This window comes from Equus caballus, chromosome 12 (assembly GCF_041296265.1).
Source record: "Equus caballus isolate H_3958 breed thoroughbred chromosome 12, TB-T2T, whole genome shotgun sequence".
NCBI classification, from domain to species: Eukaryota; Metazoa; Chordata; class Mammalia; order Perissodactyla; family Equidae; genus Equus; species Equus caballus.
In genome coordinates, this window is record NC_091695.1 from 35,511,094 (window position 1) to 35,528,200 (window position 17,107).

At 59.3% G+C, this 17,107-nt stretch overlaps 2 protein-coding genes across 26 annotated transcripts in view; both read left to right on the top strand.

Annotated features, from left to right (window-relative positions):
- Positions 1 to 7: 7 nt before the first annotated feature.
- LOC138916713 (src substrate cortactin-like) lies at positions 8 to 10,028 on the top strand. 2 transcript variants are annotated; one of them, XM_070229975.1, is made up of 5 exons: positions 8 to 164; positions 1,995 to 2,105; positions 3,629 to 3,739; positions 4,273 to 4,383; positions 6,738 to 10,028. In XM_070229975.1, the coding sequence occupies exons 1-5, from the start codon at positions 29 to 31 to the stop codon at positions 6,986 to 6,988; spliced, it is 720 nt and encodes a 239-aa protein (XP_070086076.1). In that variant the 5' UTR covers positions 8 to 28; the 3' UTR covers positions 6,989 to 10,028. The 2 variants fall into 2 exon arrangements, with proteins under 2 accessions (XP_070086076.1, XP_070086077.1); XM_070229976.1 differs by lacking the exon at positions 6,738 to 10,028 and adding an exon at positions 5,274 to 5,440.
- The window catches only part of LOC138916708 (liprin-alpha-1-like), a 105,932-nt gene continuing 95,480 nt past the window's right edge, over positions 6,656 to 17,107 (top strand). For 18 of the 24 annotated variants that reach the window (XR_011424037.1, XR_011424038.1, XR_011424041.1 and 15 more), the window contains exons 1-2: positions 10,384 to 10,565; positions 10,899 to 10,968. Coding sequence is in view for 16 of the 24 variants with exons in the window: in XM_070229933.1 (XP_070086034.1) it covers positions 10,399 to 10,565; positions 10,899 to 10,968 (237 nt within the window). In the remaining 8 variants the exon portion in view is untranslated. Of the gene's footprint in view, positions 6,794 to 10,382; positions 10,566 to 10,895; positions 10,969 to 16,265; positions 16,438 to 17,107 lie in introns of those variants that run through there. The other 6 variants (XM_070229944.1, XM_070229947.1, XM_070229950.1 and 3 more) reach the window with 4 other exon arrangements.

The window sequence follows — 17,107 nt, forward strand, 5'->3', positions numbered from 1 at the left end:
GGAGGGGCGGGGCCTCGTCGGGACCCGGATGAGGCCCCGCCCCCGCCCGAGGAACCGGAAGTGGAGCAGGGCGCCTGGGAGCGGCGGGCGCGCAGCTGCAGGGGCCGGGGCCGGGGCCGGAGCCGGAGTCGGAGTCGAGTGGGTCCGGACGGAGCCAGGCGGCGGTGAGCGAGCGCGGCTTCCGCCGGGCGGGGGGGGCCGGCCCCTCCGCGGCGCTCCTGGGGCGCCCCCGGGCCCCGAAAAGGGAAGGAAGCGGCGGCCGCAGCGGTCTAGCCGCTCTTCCGCTCGCGGTTTCGGGTCGGCCGCGGGGGGAGCGCGGGCGAGGCTTCCCCAGGCGGGGGAGCCGGGGCCGGGGGCCGAGGGGTGGGGGCCGGGGGGCCGCGGGGTGAGGGGCGGGGCGCCGAGCGGTGGGGAGGGCCTGGTGTCGGGGAGGAAGGGGCAGTTCTGAGGTTTAGGGGTCCGAAGGAGAGGGGCCGGGGCTGCAGGGAGGAAGGGGAGGAGAGGGCCAGACGGGGAGGGGGTCTGGGGTCTGAGAGGGTGCCCGGGACCCGGGGGCTAGGAGAAGAGAGAGTGGAGGGGCCGAGGGTCGGAGGGGGGCGAGGTGCGAGAGAGGCCATGCTGGGAGGGGGTGTGATCCGGGGGGAGGGGCTCAGGGCCCAGGGGTTTAGGGGAGGGGCGTGGAGGGCCGAGGGGAAGGGGCTGGGGTCCAAGCGGGGCGAGGTAGGAGAGGGGCCCTGCGGGGAGGGGTCCGGGATCGGGGGCGACGGGATCAGGGCCCTGGGGTTTAGGGGAAGGGGATGGAGGGCCGACAGGGAGGGGTTTGGGTCCAAGCGGGGCGAGGTAGGAGTGGGGCCCTGCGGGGAAGGACCGAGAGGGGCCGGGGTCTCCCTGGCGCCCGGGCGGGGCCGTCGCAGCCGCGGCTCCTGCGGCCCGGCCCGCACCTACAGGGAGGTTTAGCAATCAGGTCACTGGAAATGCAGCGACACGCGCAGCTGCAGACGGCCGAGAGGCTCTAAATTTGGAGCCATCCCTCTTCTGGCTGTGTTGGAAATCAGCAGAAAGGTGCTTCTGGGTTTTTGGTTCCTCTGTTGGAATCGCCTGAGTGTGGCACCAGGAACTCGATCTCCGCGGGCGGCCTCCCTGGAGCGGGTGCGGGGCTTCCTCCGCCCGCGGTCTGTGGACGTGTCGGGCCTGGGGGCGGGGGTGGGATGGGGGGGGGTTCCGTTTCCCTCTGATCGCAGCGCTGGCGGCATCCCCACTGAGTGCGCCCTCCCCGGGCGCTCCGCTTGGCGCGGGGCTGCCTGGGCCCGCGGCGCTCTGCCTGGCTAATCCCCCAGGCCCTGACCGCGGGATTCAGCCGGGCGCCGGCTGGCGGCTGGCGAGGGCTGAGATCCCAGGGCTGTGGGTCGGTGGGCCCCCCTGCCCCTGGCTGAGCGCGGCTGAGCCCCTGGCGCAGTCCTGACTCTCCTCTGGTTGGAAAAGTGCTCCCAGATGCTCAGGGAGCCGGGCAGAGTCCTAGAGGCAACTTTCAGACCCGCTGGAAGAAGGAGCCAAAGGGATGCAGAGTTGGTTTTGATCCTCTGCCCCCCAGGAACTGGAAGTTACCCCCACCCCGTTCCCGCCCCACAGCTGACTTGTAGTGGAAGCATCTTGTTAGACTTATTCTTGAAACACTTTTGAGTGTATGTAAGTGGTGATTCAGACCTTTGCTCGCTGCCGTGCAGTCGGTGCTCAGAAAGTGTCTGAACGGTGAACTTCCGAGGTGGGAACGCAGTTCACGTCTGCCATCAGGAACGAAGTGCCCCTAACAGGTGAAAGGGACGCTGTAGACTGAGTCGAGCGTCACGCGTGGGTGATAGTGGGTGGCTCGTGTGTTTTAGAATGTGTGCTTGATCTCTTGCTGAGTCACACCGCGAGTCGTTTCTGTTCTGGTTCAACCAAGCGCCGGGTTAGCTCCTATCTGCTCCCATGCCCACTGCTGCGTGTCTCCACAGACTACTCCAGCGGCTTCGGCGGCAAGTATGGCGTGCAGGCCGACCGGGTGGACAAGAGCGCCGTGGGCTTCGACTACCAGGGCAAGACGGAGAAGCACGAGTCGCAGAAAGGTCCGCCCGGGCGGCGCCCCGCAGCCCGTCCACCGCGCGGCCTGCCCCCTCGCCGCTGCTTCCCACACGCTTACAGACATGCGCACTGGGGCGTTTCCCCTGTGTACGGCGGGTCACGTTATAGTTACACGGTTTTTTAACTCAAACGTTTGGCCGTTGTTGTTCCGTTCAGGTCAGCGTAGGGGTCTGTCGCGTTTTTGGTGACTGCTCAGTCCTTGTGGTGGGAAGATCCCGTAGTCTACGTAACCATTCCTCTGTGGAATGTACAAGTTAGGTTGTTTTCAATTTTCGATGTTAAAAGTCGACTGCATGAGTATTCTTCTCCCTGTGTCTTATGTACGTAAGTGGTTATTCAAGAGTAAATTCCTAGAAATATAATTGGGTCAGAGAACACTGAATTAAAATTTCGATAGATTGCCAGATTGTCCTCAGAAGCCGTGCTGGCTTCCTTTGCTGTGGCGGCCTCGTGGGTCACTTACTGCCGTCACCCAGCGAGGGCTGTAGGTGGAGGGTGTTAGATTCAGTCCCTCCTGCAGAGGCCACGAACGGTTGGTTCTCCTCATTGTTTTGTTTGGCCTGTACATTTAGATTTTTTAAAACGATTGCCAACATATAAAAACTGAGAGCTCACGTATTTAAAAAAAATCCCAGGTTTCTTTAAAGAACAAAACCAAAACCCAGCACTGGAAACCCCACTGGCTTGGCGTTTCTGCGAGGAGCTGGCCGTGGGCCAGCCCAGTGTCCCTTTGCCGCAGGCGTCACTTCCGTTACAGCAGGTGGCCTGCGGCACGGGGTCGCTGTCACTGCCTTCTCTCCCTCCCTCCTTGGAGCAGACCTGTGCTCCTCTGCCCCACGCGCACCCAGTTCCTCAGGACCTGCTGCTGGATGCCTTGCAGTCTGCACTGACTTTCTCCCCAAGAGGCCTCTGGGGCAGAGGAAATGCCACTCTGGGAGGTCGGGGGCACAGCCCCAAGTGCCTGGGCAGGCAGGCTCCTCGGCAGCCCCAGGCCTTTGCGGAAGGGGTTTGCTCCGCGCGCTCGTGCGTTGACGTGCCCACGATGGAGTCCTCCTTTAGTGCAGAGGGAACCATTCCACTGGCGTTTCTGGAGGGCGTGTGTTTCTGGAGGGCGTTCCAGGTTTATCCTGTCTTTGCAGGCACCCCTGCATGCCTCTCCTTGTGCTGGTCCATGAAGCAGAGGGACCCATTAAAAGCCGGCTGCTCGGCTCGTGCTGATCCAGAAGCTTTGTAATAAACTGTTACTCCATGCTGTCTTTTGGAATGAAGGAAAGATGCTACAGTTATAAATCTGCTGTCTTTATAGGACTCTTCCTAGTCCTGTTATTACATATGAGCAAGACTTTTAGGTATTTTCTGTATCAGTGATCTTATAGTGAGCTTAAAAGATTTTTGGTTTATATTTTTTTTAATTGAGTGTTAAAAGTACTTTCTTGAAGCCTGCTGGAATCCACAGCTTGCTCGCTGGTTGTGTTGCTGGCCTGTAAACTGCTTTCCTTGTTTTTAGATTACTCCGAAGGCTTCGGTAGCAAGTACGGTATCGACAAGGACAAGGTGGATAAAAGTGCCGTCGGCTTTGAGTATCAAGGCAAAACGGAGAAGCACGAGTCCCAGACAGGTGCCTGCATCTTACCAGCTCTCCAGCCGGTGACCGTTAACGGGACGGGTGGTAACCAGAGCAGCAGGCAGAGACGGAGCGTAACCAGCAGCCCTTAATACGGACATCTCTCAGTTAAGCAGCCAGCTTTAAAACAGCAAAGCAGAAACACAGCTGTTACATGAGAGATCGACTCTTGCCAGTTGTTTTGGCTCTGACACCCCAGCAGTGCCGCTTGTGCTAATAGTGTCGCGTGTGTAAGTGGTGGGACTGTGGGGCTCCGGTTGCTGCTTAAGCTGCATCGCTTGGCGCTGCTTCTGTGGGGTCCCGTCTGCGTTTATTCGGAACGCTGGGATTACAGATGGGGTCAGTTTCCAGACGCTGTATGAGGAGGGCCTCTTGATGAGTGTTACCTAAAGTTTTACCGAAGATCTGAGAGAGAAGGGATGAATTGAGCGAATTGTGTGTATTGACGTGCATTGAAAAACATGTTTTCTCTCTGTTGCCCGGGCTATCCGTTAATACCAGTTTGTGTCCTTTTTCTAATCCATTAGACTACGTGAAAGGGTTTGACGGAAAATTTGGTGTGCAGACAGACAGACAAGACAAATGTGCTCTTGGCCGGGATCACCAGGAGAAATTGCAGCTGCACGAATCCCAAAAAGGTACCTTCATTTTGAATCTCCTACTTGGGATCGTTTCCCGAGTTTATTTCCCTTCCCAGGTCCGTCACTGTGCCGTGTTTTTGCCGTGTCTCTGTAGCAGTGGTGTTGTGTCTTCAGTGTGGGAGGTTGTCGTAGCCCTCCCGTGATTTGAGACAGCCCTTCAGCTAGAGGAGTGAGGAACCCCCGTCCCCTCCCACGGGAGGGCTCCCGCGAGAAGGCCCCATGTCACTGGGCTTCTGGAGCGCCGGTCACTGCCTGCAGCAGCTCTGGGAACGCTGTTTTCTGCCCTCAGCGGGCGGCCAGAGGGCCGACAGCGATCCAGTCCATGAATTGGTGCTGATAAAGCGTGCTGTAGGCTGTGGAAGGGGATGCCTCCTCTCTGCCCGGGAGTGTGTGCTTTCCACGACAGAACCATGTCCCTGGGAAAGTAGCACGTGGGGACGGGAGACCTCTGAGTGAGCCCCAGACTCACCCCGTCCTTTCAGCCAGCACAGATGGAGGTGGGGCTGGTACGCGTTGCCGTGCAGTAACCTCGTGTATAACGTGTCTCTTTCTTCACATGCGCAGAGATGCGTTCTCTTGTCTGCAGCGTGGGTAGGACCTAGAAAGAAACCTCAAAGCATGGAGTGGCTTTCCCGAATTACTTGAAATACAGTTCCTAACCCGGTCTCTGATCTTGGCTGGAGTGTTAAGAGTTTGAGTTTGCCCTCTAACCTTTGAGCCCAGTTTTGACTGTTGCTGAGCCTGTGAGCTGGCTCTGCAGCCCCTGAGCCTGGCAGAGCTTTTCCTTTCTCTAAACGATGTACTTGATTCTTGCCCATGCTCCCACGATTCTAACCGAACTGTGTTTCCTCTCTCGGTTTTCTTCACTGTTGCTTGTGGATTTCCAGGTTATAAGACTGGTTTCGGAGGCAGATTTGGTGTTCAGCCCGAGAGGCAGGACTCCTGTGCTGTGGGGTTTGATTACAAGGAGAGGCTGGCCAAGCACGAGTCCCAGCAAGGCACCGTTGCTCACCACCCCCCGCCCCCGCCTCCCCTCCAGTGCGGCCACTTCTAGCACAGACTTCCAGCCTCAGCCTTGCCAGCACCCTCTGTGCCCTCGAGGGGCACTCGGGCGTTGAAACCCAGGTGTATGCTGGAGCCATGGTCGCCTGCACTCCTCCCACCCCCATTCACTTGTTCCCTGGCACCATGGGGTTTGTGCTTGGCAAGACATGGCCGTAGTTTGCAGGGTGTGTTGCCCTAAACCCATAACGTGGCTCCATCCTGGAGCGGGGTGTCCCTGGTCTCCCAGCAGCCTTCTGCTGGAGCTCTTGCTGTTGACCGTGACTTACCTACTGAGTAAGCCACCTGACTGCCTCTGAGACGGGGAGAACCATGTTTAGTTCAGCCAGAGGCGCGGGTCACCGGGGGGCAGGGGCAGGGGCAGCCGTGTTCTGTGTGGTCTCTGTTTCATCGTGGTGGTGTTTTTTTGACCAGGGGTGGGAGGTGTTTTTCGTTTGTTTTGGTTTTTTTGACGACACCACCTACGTATAACTTCCCCACACAGAGCTAAACGGTATGTACAGGAAGCTAAGAAGACACAGGAAATTTCTAGGTGTATCTGTTGGGAGTCCACACGGTGAAAACATTTCTCCTTAGAGCAGTTATTTAATTGCTGTCCAAATTCGGACTTGGCCGTTAGAACCTGGACACACGAGCGGAAGACAAGGACGGTCCTCCTTGCCAGGGCAGAGCGTAGGCTCCGTCCCCTGGTTGGGAACACACGGCCGTGTTCAGGCGAGGGACGGCGGACGCAGCTGATCCGGTGCTGATCCGGCAGCCTGCGCGGAGACGGCCTTGGCTCTGCGTGGCCTTAAGGCCGTGTGACGGTGTGACTGTCACGGAGATCTGTGTTGCTACGTCCTAAGAGTTGGCTGGTAGAATTTCCCCATGGAATTTTTTTTTTTCTTTTAAAAAGCAAGAAAACAGCTGCCTCGAGCCTCTGCCTAGTCCTAGTAGGGAGGGAGCGGTGCCAGGTGGAGGACTGTGCTGTTGGAGTGGCACGCTGCCCCGCGCCTGTGCTGGGCCCTCGGCTCACTGCCTGCCAGCCCACACGGCACCCTCTGTCCCTCAGGAGAGCACGGGACGCATGCGCACACCCCTTTTCTGCTTCTCCCCCGCCTGTGTGCTGAACACCACGGGTAGAAACCAACTCAACTTGCAAGTGAGGACCGCGCGGGGTGCGGTTCTGGTCTCTTTCTGCTCGGGGTGCGTCTTCTTGGGCTGTTTCTGGATCTGTTTGCATGCCTCTGCCCCGGGCACCTCGCTGGTCCTCAGCCTAAGTGTGAGTGTTGTGTTGTGCCACTTTGCAGACTATTCCAAAGGATTCGGCGGAAAGTACGGGGTCCAGAAGGACCGGATGGACAAGGTAAGGATTCCAGATCCAGGCCTGAGTGTCTTCTGCTGCCGTGTTCGGGAATTTAGGAGGTCCGGGAATTCGTGGAGCTCTTGGTGTGTCAGCGCACGGCTCCGTGGATGGTCTGGGGTGGGGTGTGGCTCAGGTTTTCAGAAGCACGAACGTTTAAGTCGGGCACGTGTCATCACTGATGGTGCCGATTGCTGACCTGTATGCCAGGCCTCGTCTACCGGTCACGGACATCCTCTCCGGTACCCCACATGGTCGTGCTGTGGGGGAGAGACTGTCCCTGTCCCCTTTTGCATTTGGGGGTCCCTGGCCAGGCAGGCTCAGTGCTTGGCCACAGCATAGCAGCAAGTGGCGGGGCCACCTTTGGAAGCCAGGCATTAGACTCTGGGGCCAACACGAGACCCTTGAGGACGTGTGGCTGTTTGAATCCAAAGTAGTTAGCGGTAAACCGGCTGGAAATTGAGCTCCTTGGTCACACTGCCCATGTCAGGAGCTCAGTAGGCACGCGTGGCGGCGGCGGCTCTGGGAGCGCGCGGGTCTAGAACATCTGTATCATGGTTCATGGTGGAAGGTCCACGGGACAGGGACCGTGTAGAGGCAGGTCCTGCCCACAGCACCGCCTCCCACGGGTGTCCCGGGGAACACGCTTGTTTCTCACTGGGGACTTTGTCACACGGTGTCGGATCTCTGAGAGTCAGTCTTAAGTGTATCAGACGGCCGTTTTTCTAGCGTACGGTCCAGCCATAGCAGAGTCTACACTTAGAGCAGGTGTGGAGTTGTCCACACGAGGACACGTGTGGCTTGTATCTCCTGAGCAAAGACGGAGGCCGTCCTGCCTGGTCCTGTGCCCGGCCTGTGGTCAAGGAGAGCAGGGCCAGTCCTCACGGAGTTCTGCTGCTGTCAGGCTCACAGCTGACCACACAGAGGCCGTCACCCAGGGGCTCCACCACGTGACCACGCATGGGCCCTGGGAGCATGTGGCAGGCCCAGGGCTCAGGCTGAGGGGCCAGAAGGGTCCTGGGGAAGTGAGAGGCTGGGCTCAGCTTTGACGGGTGGAGCATGCCGGGAAGATGGGCCAGGAGCCTGGAGAGCAGGGGCATAGCGTGTGTGCGGGGGTGGGGGTGACGCCGCAAAGACTGTTAGGGTCTCACTGCAGAGGAGGGCCGAGGGGTGAGGAGCTGGGAGGGACCATCTCGGGGAGCCCTGCAGACTACGTACGTCAGGTTTCGTTCTTCATCAGATGAGTCCTGAGTGGCCCTCGAAGGGTTTGGCAGGCAAGTGACACAAACGGGATCTGTGTTGAGAAGACCCTGGTCACAGTGTGGAAGTGGATTGCGGAGAAGCAGCGAGGCTGTGGCCCTAGTTAGGAGGTGGCTTCAGCGGTGTGAGCAGGGTGCGGTGCTGGCTCGGGCAGGGGCTCGTGGCAGAGGGAGAGCGGCACTGACCTCAGCGAGGCGGGAGGTAAAGCCCCCGGCTTTAAGGGCTGGCAGGGGCAGGCAGGACTGCCCCAGGTGGGCGGTGGGCCTCTGCTGAGCTGGGGCGCCTGGGAGGAGCAGGGGTGGGTAGCTGAGTCGGCTGTGGGTGTGTCCGGGGTGGGCTACCCAGCAGGGCAGGTGGACGAGAGTGCGGCTGGACCAGAGGCAGACGGCCACTGCACAGATGTGGACGGAGCCGGGGTCAAGTCGGAGGCGAGGAGAGCCTGCAGAGTGGTGAGCGGGCCCAGGGACACACCTGGGGATGGCAGCAGTCAGGCTGGTAGAGGAGACTGGGAAGTGCACCCAGCAAGGTGGGGGGAGCCCACAGGGTCTGGTGGTGCTGGTCTGAGGGTAAACAGCTTTGGGGCAGGGGGGTCACCTGTGCCCAGCAGTGCTGCTGGTGGGGGCGACGTCTGGGCGAGCAACGTGGTAGCCCCGGGAGTCCTGGTGAGGGCATTGTTGTGGGTGTTGGGGGGCAGGTTGGGGGAAGCTGGCCTGCAGGGACCCGCACCGTGTGGGGAGGGTCAGTCGTAGAGTCGGCAAGCTTGGGCCCGCTCCGCCCACTGTGGTCCTGTGAGCTGGGCAGCGGTCAGCCGAGGGGATGGTTCTGTTTAAGATGGAAGAGACCAGAACGTGTAGGGGAGCCCAGGCCGTAGACAGGCATGTGGAGGGAGACCGTGAGGTGGTGCTGGTGGAGAATGTGGGGTCACTGAGACGCAGCCGTGGACGGTAGAGGCTGACGAGGGGGCCTGCGACCGAGGCAGCGTGGTGGCTTGGCGCAGAGGTTGGGTGAGCCTGTGTCTGACGGTGACTGTGGTTCCTGTTGGTGGTGTGACGGCGTCCGTGTTGTGCGGTTGGCGGCCTGAGGCTTAGGAAGGTGAGGGAGCTGCGCGGGGTCCCAGTGAGCTGCGTGTGGAGGGATTCGGGTGTGAAGTCCCTATAGGGGATGGAAACGGGTTGAGGGGTGTCCAGCAGGTGGGACCTGGGAGAGGTTGTGACCTTGAGTTGCCAGGCTGGACCGAGGGGAGGGAGGAGCAGGCGCCGCGTAGAGGAGGGCGGTGAGAGGGAGAAGCTTCTAGTCGGCAAGCGGGTCTTGGTGATGGGGGCGTGCTGTGGAGGAGGTCGGGCGCGGTGTGGTGGGGACGCTGCAAAATGAGAGGTTGGGGGCCGTGTTTGCTGGAAGCCCCCAGGTGACGGCAGAGAACTGGCTCTGGGCAGCGTGCTGGAGAACTGGCTGGGCTGGGCAGATGGGGGCGACAGGAGGGTCCCATGGGGAGGTTGCTGACGCCCCTACCCCTGAAGCCACAGGGCAGGCAGGAGCCTGATGGGACATCCGGAGGTGGGGGGCAGGGCAGGGAGTGAGTGTGAGAAGAGATTGTTCTGGAGAGAGGTGGCAGAGGCCCGTTCTGGTGGGCGGGTGGTCTGGGAAGGGAGAGCGCTTGGTCAGGGCAGCTGAGCGGTCGCACTCGGAGAGGGGGGCAGGGGGGCCAGGGTGGCCGGGGTGCCGGGCTCTCAGGCTGGCTGTGGCTGGGCATGGCAGACGGGTGGGCGGACAGCCGTGCTCTGGCCGAGCGGGGTGGCTGTGGAGGGAGAACGGGGCTCTGGGGGAGGGTGGGGGCCTGGCCCGTGAGTGCGGCACTCCGCGCAGGGCTCAGCCTGTGCCTGGACGGGAGGGAGCTGCCACTCACAGTCACCCTCAGACAGTGCCCGCTAACTTCAGGTCCACGTCCTCGGGGCCCTGCTCCCCTGATTTGTGTCAGGAAGGCAGTGACTGTCGCACGCCCCAGGTGTGTCACTGGGAAGTGGTTGCTCACGAAGAAACTGAGGATGGCCCGTGGTTCCCAGAGCCTGTCTGCATCAGTGTCTGCGTCAGCATCAGCCTTGAAGGAGCAGCTGTCGCTCAAAGTGTCGTCTGACAGAAATGGGCCCCCGTACTCACGCTTGTGGGGGATGTGGACGGTCAGGCCAGGCGAGGCTTGTGGCACTGTGTCCCCTCCCGGGGCGAGGGCTAGTGCAGAACCCGCACTTGGTTTCTGATTGCGCAGGTGTAGATATGCTTTTGGGTTTTTTCCTACTCTTTTTTTTTTGGAGCAGTTTTAGCAAATTTGAGAGGATGGTACAGAGATTTCCCATATGCCCCCCACCCCCACCACGCACAACCTCCGCCACCATCAGCATCCTCCGCCAGCTGGGACGTTGGGTACAGTCCGCGAGCCTGCGCTGACAGGTCGTCGTCACCAGAGTCCACGGTTGACTTTAGCGTCCACTCTTGGTGCTGGACGTTCTGTGGCTTTGCACACGTGCGTAAGGACATGTGTCCCTCTTGCACTGCCCTACAGAGTATTTTCACTGCCCTAGAAATCCTCTGTGCTCCGCCTGTCCATCCCTCCTCACGCGTGTACTTTTTCTTCTCACGCTGACCCACGTCGTCACCAGCAAGTGTGTGTCGTAACCCTTTTCATGCCTCAGTTAACTTGCAGAACAGAGAAGGAGATAGGAAAGCTTTGGGCTCCCCGGTGGGCTCTTTGGGAAGGTCGAGGGCAGGCTTTGCCGTCTGGGTGAGGTGGCAGCCGTCACGGGGTGTGAGGAGCAGAGAACAGTGCCTTCCTGATGTTCCTTTCCTGTCTCAGTAGAATGCTTCAACCCTTGAGGATGTCGCCAAGGTGGCCTCCACGTATCAGAAGACTGTCCCTGTCGAAGCAGGTGAGTCCTGGCGGACCCCCTACCGGCACTGTGGTTTTTCCAGGAGGAAATTCCACGCTCTTTGGTTGTCCCAGGAAAATGCTCAGGGCAAAGGGTAGTTGGGGGGCTGGCCCAGTAGCACAGCAGTTGAGTTCGCACGTTCTGCTTCGGCAGCCCGGGGTTTGCTGGTTCAGATCCCGGGTGCAGACATGGCACCACTTGGCAAGCCATGCTGTGGCAGGCGTCCCACATATAAAGTGGAGGAAGATGGGCACGGATGTGCGCTCAGGGCCAGTCTTCCTCAGCAAAACGAGGAGGATTGGTGGCCGATGTTAGCTCAGGGCTAATCTTCCTCAAAAAAAAGGGTAGTTGGCAGAATGTGCACCAGGAGCAGATGGAGCATGAGTGGAGAGATGGAGCTGAATGGGGAGCAGAGTCGTTCCTGTGTATTTTCAGGAAAGAAATTGACTTGCCTTTTGAGGGAAGATCCTCTTTATTCCTGCAGAGGGTCAGAGGCAGCTTTCCCACACTGCGTGTTGTGCTCTCCGGCCGTGGGGATCTGCTTTGGTGGGTGCCTCCCAAAGTAGAGCTGGGTTAACTGCACGTGTGCGAGGGCCCTTCTCGCTGCTGGAACCGCGTTCTGGGAGGGTCCTGTGGCACCTGCTGCTCAGACACGCTCGCTGGTGCCCCTGGACGCGGTCGGCCCTGGCTGTGACCCGAGGGATGTGTTGTAGCGCCTGTGAGTGAGCTGGAGTAGGCACTCTCTCCTTCGCTCCTTCTCCTCCTTGGGCCTGGTCCAGGCTGCCGCAGCCTGTCCTTTCAGGTGATTGCTCGTGTGAGGGCCTCTTCTAGTCCAGGGGTCTGCAGCCTGGGTCTGCTGCCTTTTCCTGTGAGTGTTTGTAGTGTTTCCCACCAGAGAAGGTAGGAGCGGGAGCCTGGGAGGTGAGCCGGAGGGGTGGGCTCCTCCTTCCTCAACCTGTCCTAGGGGGGCTGGTGTCTGAAGGCTCAGGTCCCTACGTTCTCGCCTACCAACTGGGCGACCCGTGACAGATGAGCTCGCTGTTCTGTGCCTCATGTTCTGGTCCATGAAATGGGGGTGGAGACACTCATCATGACTCTTTTTGGGGTAGTGACGAGGTAGAGTCTGAAGTCATGCATGCAACATTGATAAACCGTAAAGGTGTGTTTAACTCTGTGGACGTTCTGCCCGAAATCATGGGGGGGGAATGTTGAGAACGTGGATAGTCGAGGAAATTAACATGCAATAGACAGAAAATGCCGACACGGAGGACGTGAGTTAAATAAGCCCTGCTGTCTTACCACATGCGGCGAAGTCGGAATAAGAGCAAGTTTTACGGTTACCATTTACTATTCCTTAATTGCTGGAAAACTTTTAGACATGTCTCCTTCAAGTTTTTAGTAAGCTGCTTGTAAGTTAGCTTTCTTTCATTGCAGAACACACGCTCACAGACTACAAGGCATTTTTTCCTGCTATCTTGGTCTTCTTTTCAAATAGTGCCCTCCTCATTTTTTGCCTTAGAAGTTTGACCCCTGCCATCTAAGTCGCCTCAGCATCCACAAGATGCAGAAGGGATGGGCTGCTTGAGAAGAAGAAAACTTTTGATCATCGTCACCTAACCTCTCTCCTTTGGAGGTTCTCCTGCTGTCCCTTCGGGTGTGTTGTCCTTCTCTGTCCCCAGCCCCTGCCACCCGTCTGCTCTCTTCCTCCTCCCCAGTGAGAGCGAGTCTCCGTCGGCACAGTACTGCTCCCAGCAGAACCCCCTGGGCTGTGGAAGGGCGCTGGAGCACTCGGCTCCCCGACAGCACATGTCTTCTGAGTGCTCCCTCCTGGCAGGCGAGGAGAGTTTGACTTGGGTCACGTACGCCTGACTCTCAGATCCTGGAAGCCCGCCTCTGGGAAGGAGTCTGCCTATACCCTGCCACCTTTGAGAGGGGCTGTCCTAGAGCCCGTGGCCTGGAGACATGTTTCTAGAAGTGATTCATAGACGAATCCGTGGCCCTGTGCCTCTGCAGTTCCCGGTCTCTCTGCAAGCCCACCTTCAGCCCGGCCGCGCAGCCCAGGCACAGCCCCTTCGAGGAGGTGCTCTGCTGCCTCAAGTACTTGTGGGTGCGTCCAAGTGACTTGTGGTGCTGGGACTCTCCTGGGGGGTGGGGAGGAGAGGGCTCAGATTCCGCTTCTGCCCGTCGCCGGCATGCGTCCCTGGGTGTGTGACTTACCCTCTCCGGGAGCTCAGTCTCCTCGTCTGAAACCTGGAGAAAAATCCAGCCTTCCAGCTGGCAGAACTCGTTCCTGTAGCTGCTGGATCAAATGACCACAAGTTTAGTGGCTTAAAACAACACTCATTTCCTGTCTATAGTGCTGGAGGGCAGAAGTCCTAACAGGTCAGCAGGGCCGCGTCCGTTCTGGAGGCTGGAGAGGACGACGTTCCCTGGCCTTCTCCAGTTTCTGGGGCCGTCCGCGTTGCACCCTCTGCTTTGCTCTCTCTCTCACATGGCTGTCCCCCTCTTGTAAGACCCCGTGATGACATGGGCCAACCCAGATAATCCCGGATTGTCTCCCATCTCAGATGCCTAACTTCGTCGCATCTGCGGTCCCTTCTGCCCTGTGAGGTCACGTGTTCACAGCATCTGGGGCCTGGGATGTCAGCTTGTTTAGGGGCCGTATTCTGTCCATGACAGTCCTCGCTCTGAGCCCCAAAGATTCATGTCCGTACTACGTGCAGAATACATTCTGTCCATTTTAAAAGTCTGAGTTGGGTTTGGGTGGGCCGGGGGTTGTAGCTCGGTAGTGGTACTGTTGCCTTGCCGACTGCACAGTGAGTAAATCCTGTGCCTTATGTGGTAGCAGCAGGAGTATTACGGGCCACCGAGGTCCTAGTTCTTGAGAATACTTGACTGACTGCGTGACCTTCACTTCAGAGCAAACTTCCCTTAAGACCTGCTGGTGTTCGGTCTCCGTGCTTGGTCCTCTCTGCTCTTTCTGCCGGAGCCGTGTTGCCGCGGAGGCGGCCTGGTGACCCAGAGTGTCCTAGGCGTGTTCTGAGTGCTGCGTGTCTGTCGATCACAGGAGCAGGCCAGAGCCGGGAAGCAGACCCCGCCCGCGTCCCCTGCTCCTCAGCCGGCACAGGAGAGGCCGCCTTCGAGCCCCGTCTATGAGGTGGGTCTTCCGTTGTTTGTGAGTGAGTCTCTGGCTTCTTGAAGCCATCCCTCCTGGGGCAGTGCCGCCACCGCGGACGGCGTGGGCTCCCTCCTCAGCTCTGCCAGGTGCCCATCCACAGAGGGCGGCTTGGCGAGCAGCCTCCTGGTGCTGGGGGACGCTCCCGGGCACACGGCCTGCTTCTCACCGAGAATGGCCGTCCTCACTGGGCTCCTGGACGAGGCCCCCTTGCTCAGCCAGCCCGCAGCCCCCCAGTGGGGTCTCCGAACACCGAGTGGATGGCTTCTGGTCCGGAGCTCACGTGGTCATGCTGCATTTGCGCTGACCCCGCTCTTCTAGAATCCGCATCCTGCGGCACCCAGCTGCCTCTCCCGCGTGGCCTCGCTTCACTGGAGCCCTCTGCAGCTCTCCCCTCCCTCAGCCCCTCTTGAACGTGTCTGCTCCAGAGCCTCTGTCCTTGGCCCTTTCTCCTCAGTTGTGTCGTCAGTGCCTAGTGCCTGCCTGTGTCCCCAGGGCCTGCTAACACGGATCCCCATGCTCTCTCCTGATCTGAGTTACTGAGCTGCCTGCCTCAGCTCTCCTTCGCTCCGTCACGGGGTCTCCGCATCTCCCTCTCTCGGGAGCACCCCTGCCACCACCGTCCATGGCCATACCCGGCTGAGCCCCGAATTCCATCCCTTCTCTGGCCCTGCGGCCACTGTCCTGGTTCCCACACCCGTCTTCTCTCCCTGGACATTAGCCCTCAAAGATCATTGAGTCGCAGGGGATGAGAACTAACTCATATCAGCTGAGGCATAAAGGGACGAGGATGCGGGGAGAGCTGTGGGCCGGGGCAGCAGGCCTGGCCTCAGGTCCACAGTCTCATCACCACCAGGGTCATCTCCTTGTGTTGCTGTTCCCTCTGTGTGGCGGCCGTGTCCTTCTGGACTTCTGGGCGGGTGTGTTGGATGTGGCCTTATAATTCGTAATCCAATGGAAAACGGGGACCTTGAGCCACCCCCCCCATCATGTTCCACTACTGGCCCGTCACTGAGCAGTTGGTTCTTGAGAAGGCCAAGATGGCATGCTGTCCCTGGCAGGGATGGGAGGTGGGTCCTAGATCAGCAGCCCTGCTGGAACCCTGTGCTGGGTGGGGCAGAGGTGGCGTTGCTGGAAGATAGGAGAATAGGGTGCTGCCAGTGTGGGATGCCCGCCGTAGCGCCCACCTGCTCACGGTGCCCCCACATGACTAAGCTGAGGGTGCGGGCAGCCAGCTCGTGCCCCCACACCATGGCCTGGCCTTTAATCCTCCAGTCCGTTCCCTTTGAATCCAGGGGGACCTTGCCAAAAGGAGCCTCTGGCTCTGTCCCTCCCTCTTTAACCCTTGAGTGACTCCTGGTACCTGGCCTGGAGGTGGAGTGCCCTCTCTGTGGCCTTCATAGTACCTCTCCCAGGCAGCATGCACTGTGCTGCTCACCCTCCATCGAGAGCTGGTGCCTGAGCACCGGCCCTTCCTGGAGCTTCTCCCCATGCCCCGCCGCCTCTGGCTCCCGAGGGCGCCTTCAGGAGGACCCTCGTTGGAAACACTGGTGAAAGCCACCGTTGATGATCAGGAGTTCAGGACTTGGGTTCGAGCTTGGAAGTCCCGGTGCTTGTGACCAGGGAGTTGGTGATTTCCTCCTGCACGTGACCTGGTGCTCCCTCCCTCCCGCCCCTCCGCCAGAGGACTTGGTTAGGACAGAACCCGGCCGTCCGCGGCCTTGCCAGCTCTGGCCGTGTGATGGGGTGACATTGTGAAGCTGCTGGGTGGCCGTCGGAGGGCTGGGACCTGAAAAAGAAACAGGCCAGACCTGCCTCAGGCGACAGCCTGAGAAGCGCTCAGCTCGTGACAGCCGTGCGGGTTCCAGTTCCTGCAGGATTTGCGGGCGCTGGGGGGCGGTGAGGATGGGGGTTATTCAGGAAGAAGTGCCACGTGGTCCCTCTGAACACACTTAGCACGGTTAGAATCGAAGCCGTCTGCACACGTCGGCAGGTGTTGCCTCCTCTTCTCCGTGTCCATTTGCTCGGTCTCAGCTGGACCGAGAAGTGGTCCGTGTGTTTCCCTTGGCCGTGGCAGCGACCCGCCTGGCCCATGTGAACTGTCTCCCTGGCTCTTCCCCAGGATGCGGCTTCGTTCAAGGCCGAGCCGAGCTACAGAGGCCCCGTGAGCGAGCCGGAACCCGTGTACAGCACCGAGGCCGCCGACTACCAGGACGCCGATAGCCAGCAGGGTCTGGCCTTCGCCCCAGAGGCCGTCTGTGAAAGCACGGAGGCCCAGGGCCACTATCCTGCAGGTACGGGGGGGGCCCCTGTGGTGTTCCCCGGGCAGAGGGTGCCCCTGTTAAGTTGCCCTGTGAAAGTTGCCTTCTCCGATGACTGATCTGCCCCCCGCTGTGTGGTGCCTTCTGACCTGTCGTCTTAAGCCATTTCTCGCTAAATGTGTATTTCCCATGGGTTTCATCATATATTTCCAATATCCTAATGAAATTTAGTGGACAAATAGGATGGATTTCACAGAGAAAATATTTTTACACACCACCTTTATTAGAACACCTGTGTTTTGTAAATCCAATCTGTTTTAGGGGGTGGAAGACTGGAGGTTGACCCCTTTGGAACTTTGTCCTTGGCGGATGAGAGTTACAAAGCTTAGAGTCACACTGAACTTGTTAGTCCCGGTGTGTTGGCGTTGGGACCAGGGTGTCAGAGCCTTTCCTTCGGGAGCTGAGTGAGGTGTCATGGCAGGTGAAGGAGGAAAGCGGCACCTAGGAAAGTGGAGGGTACGTGGGTTCCGGGGGCCTCTGTGCTGTCTTGGTGCCATTTTACTTGCTCATAACAGGTGCCTCTGTGGTGCTTTCAGGTGGACCGAGTGGGTGCACACTTACACTCTCGTGATGGGTCTGCAGCACTGACTTAGGAGATGAGTAATGACAAGCTTAATGCGCTTCTTGGCTTAGTCAGTCCTTC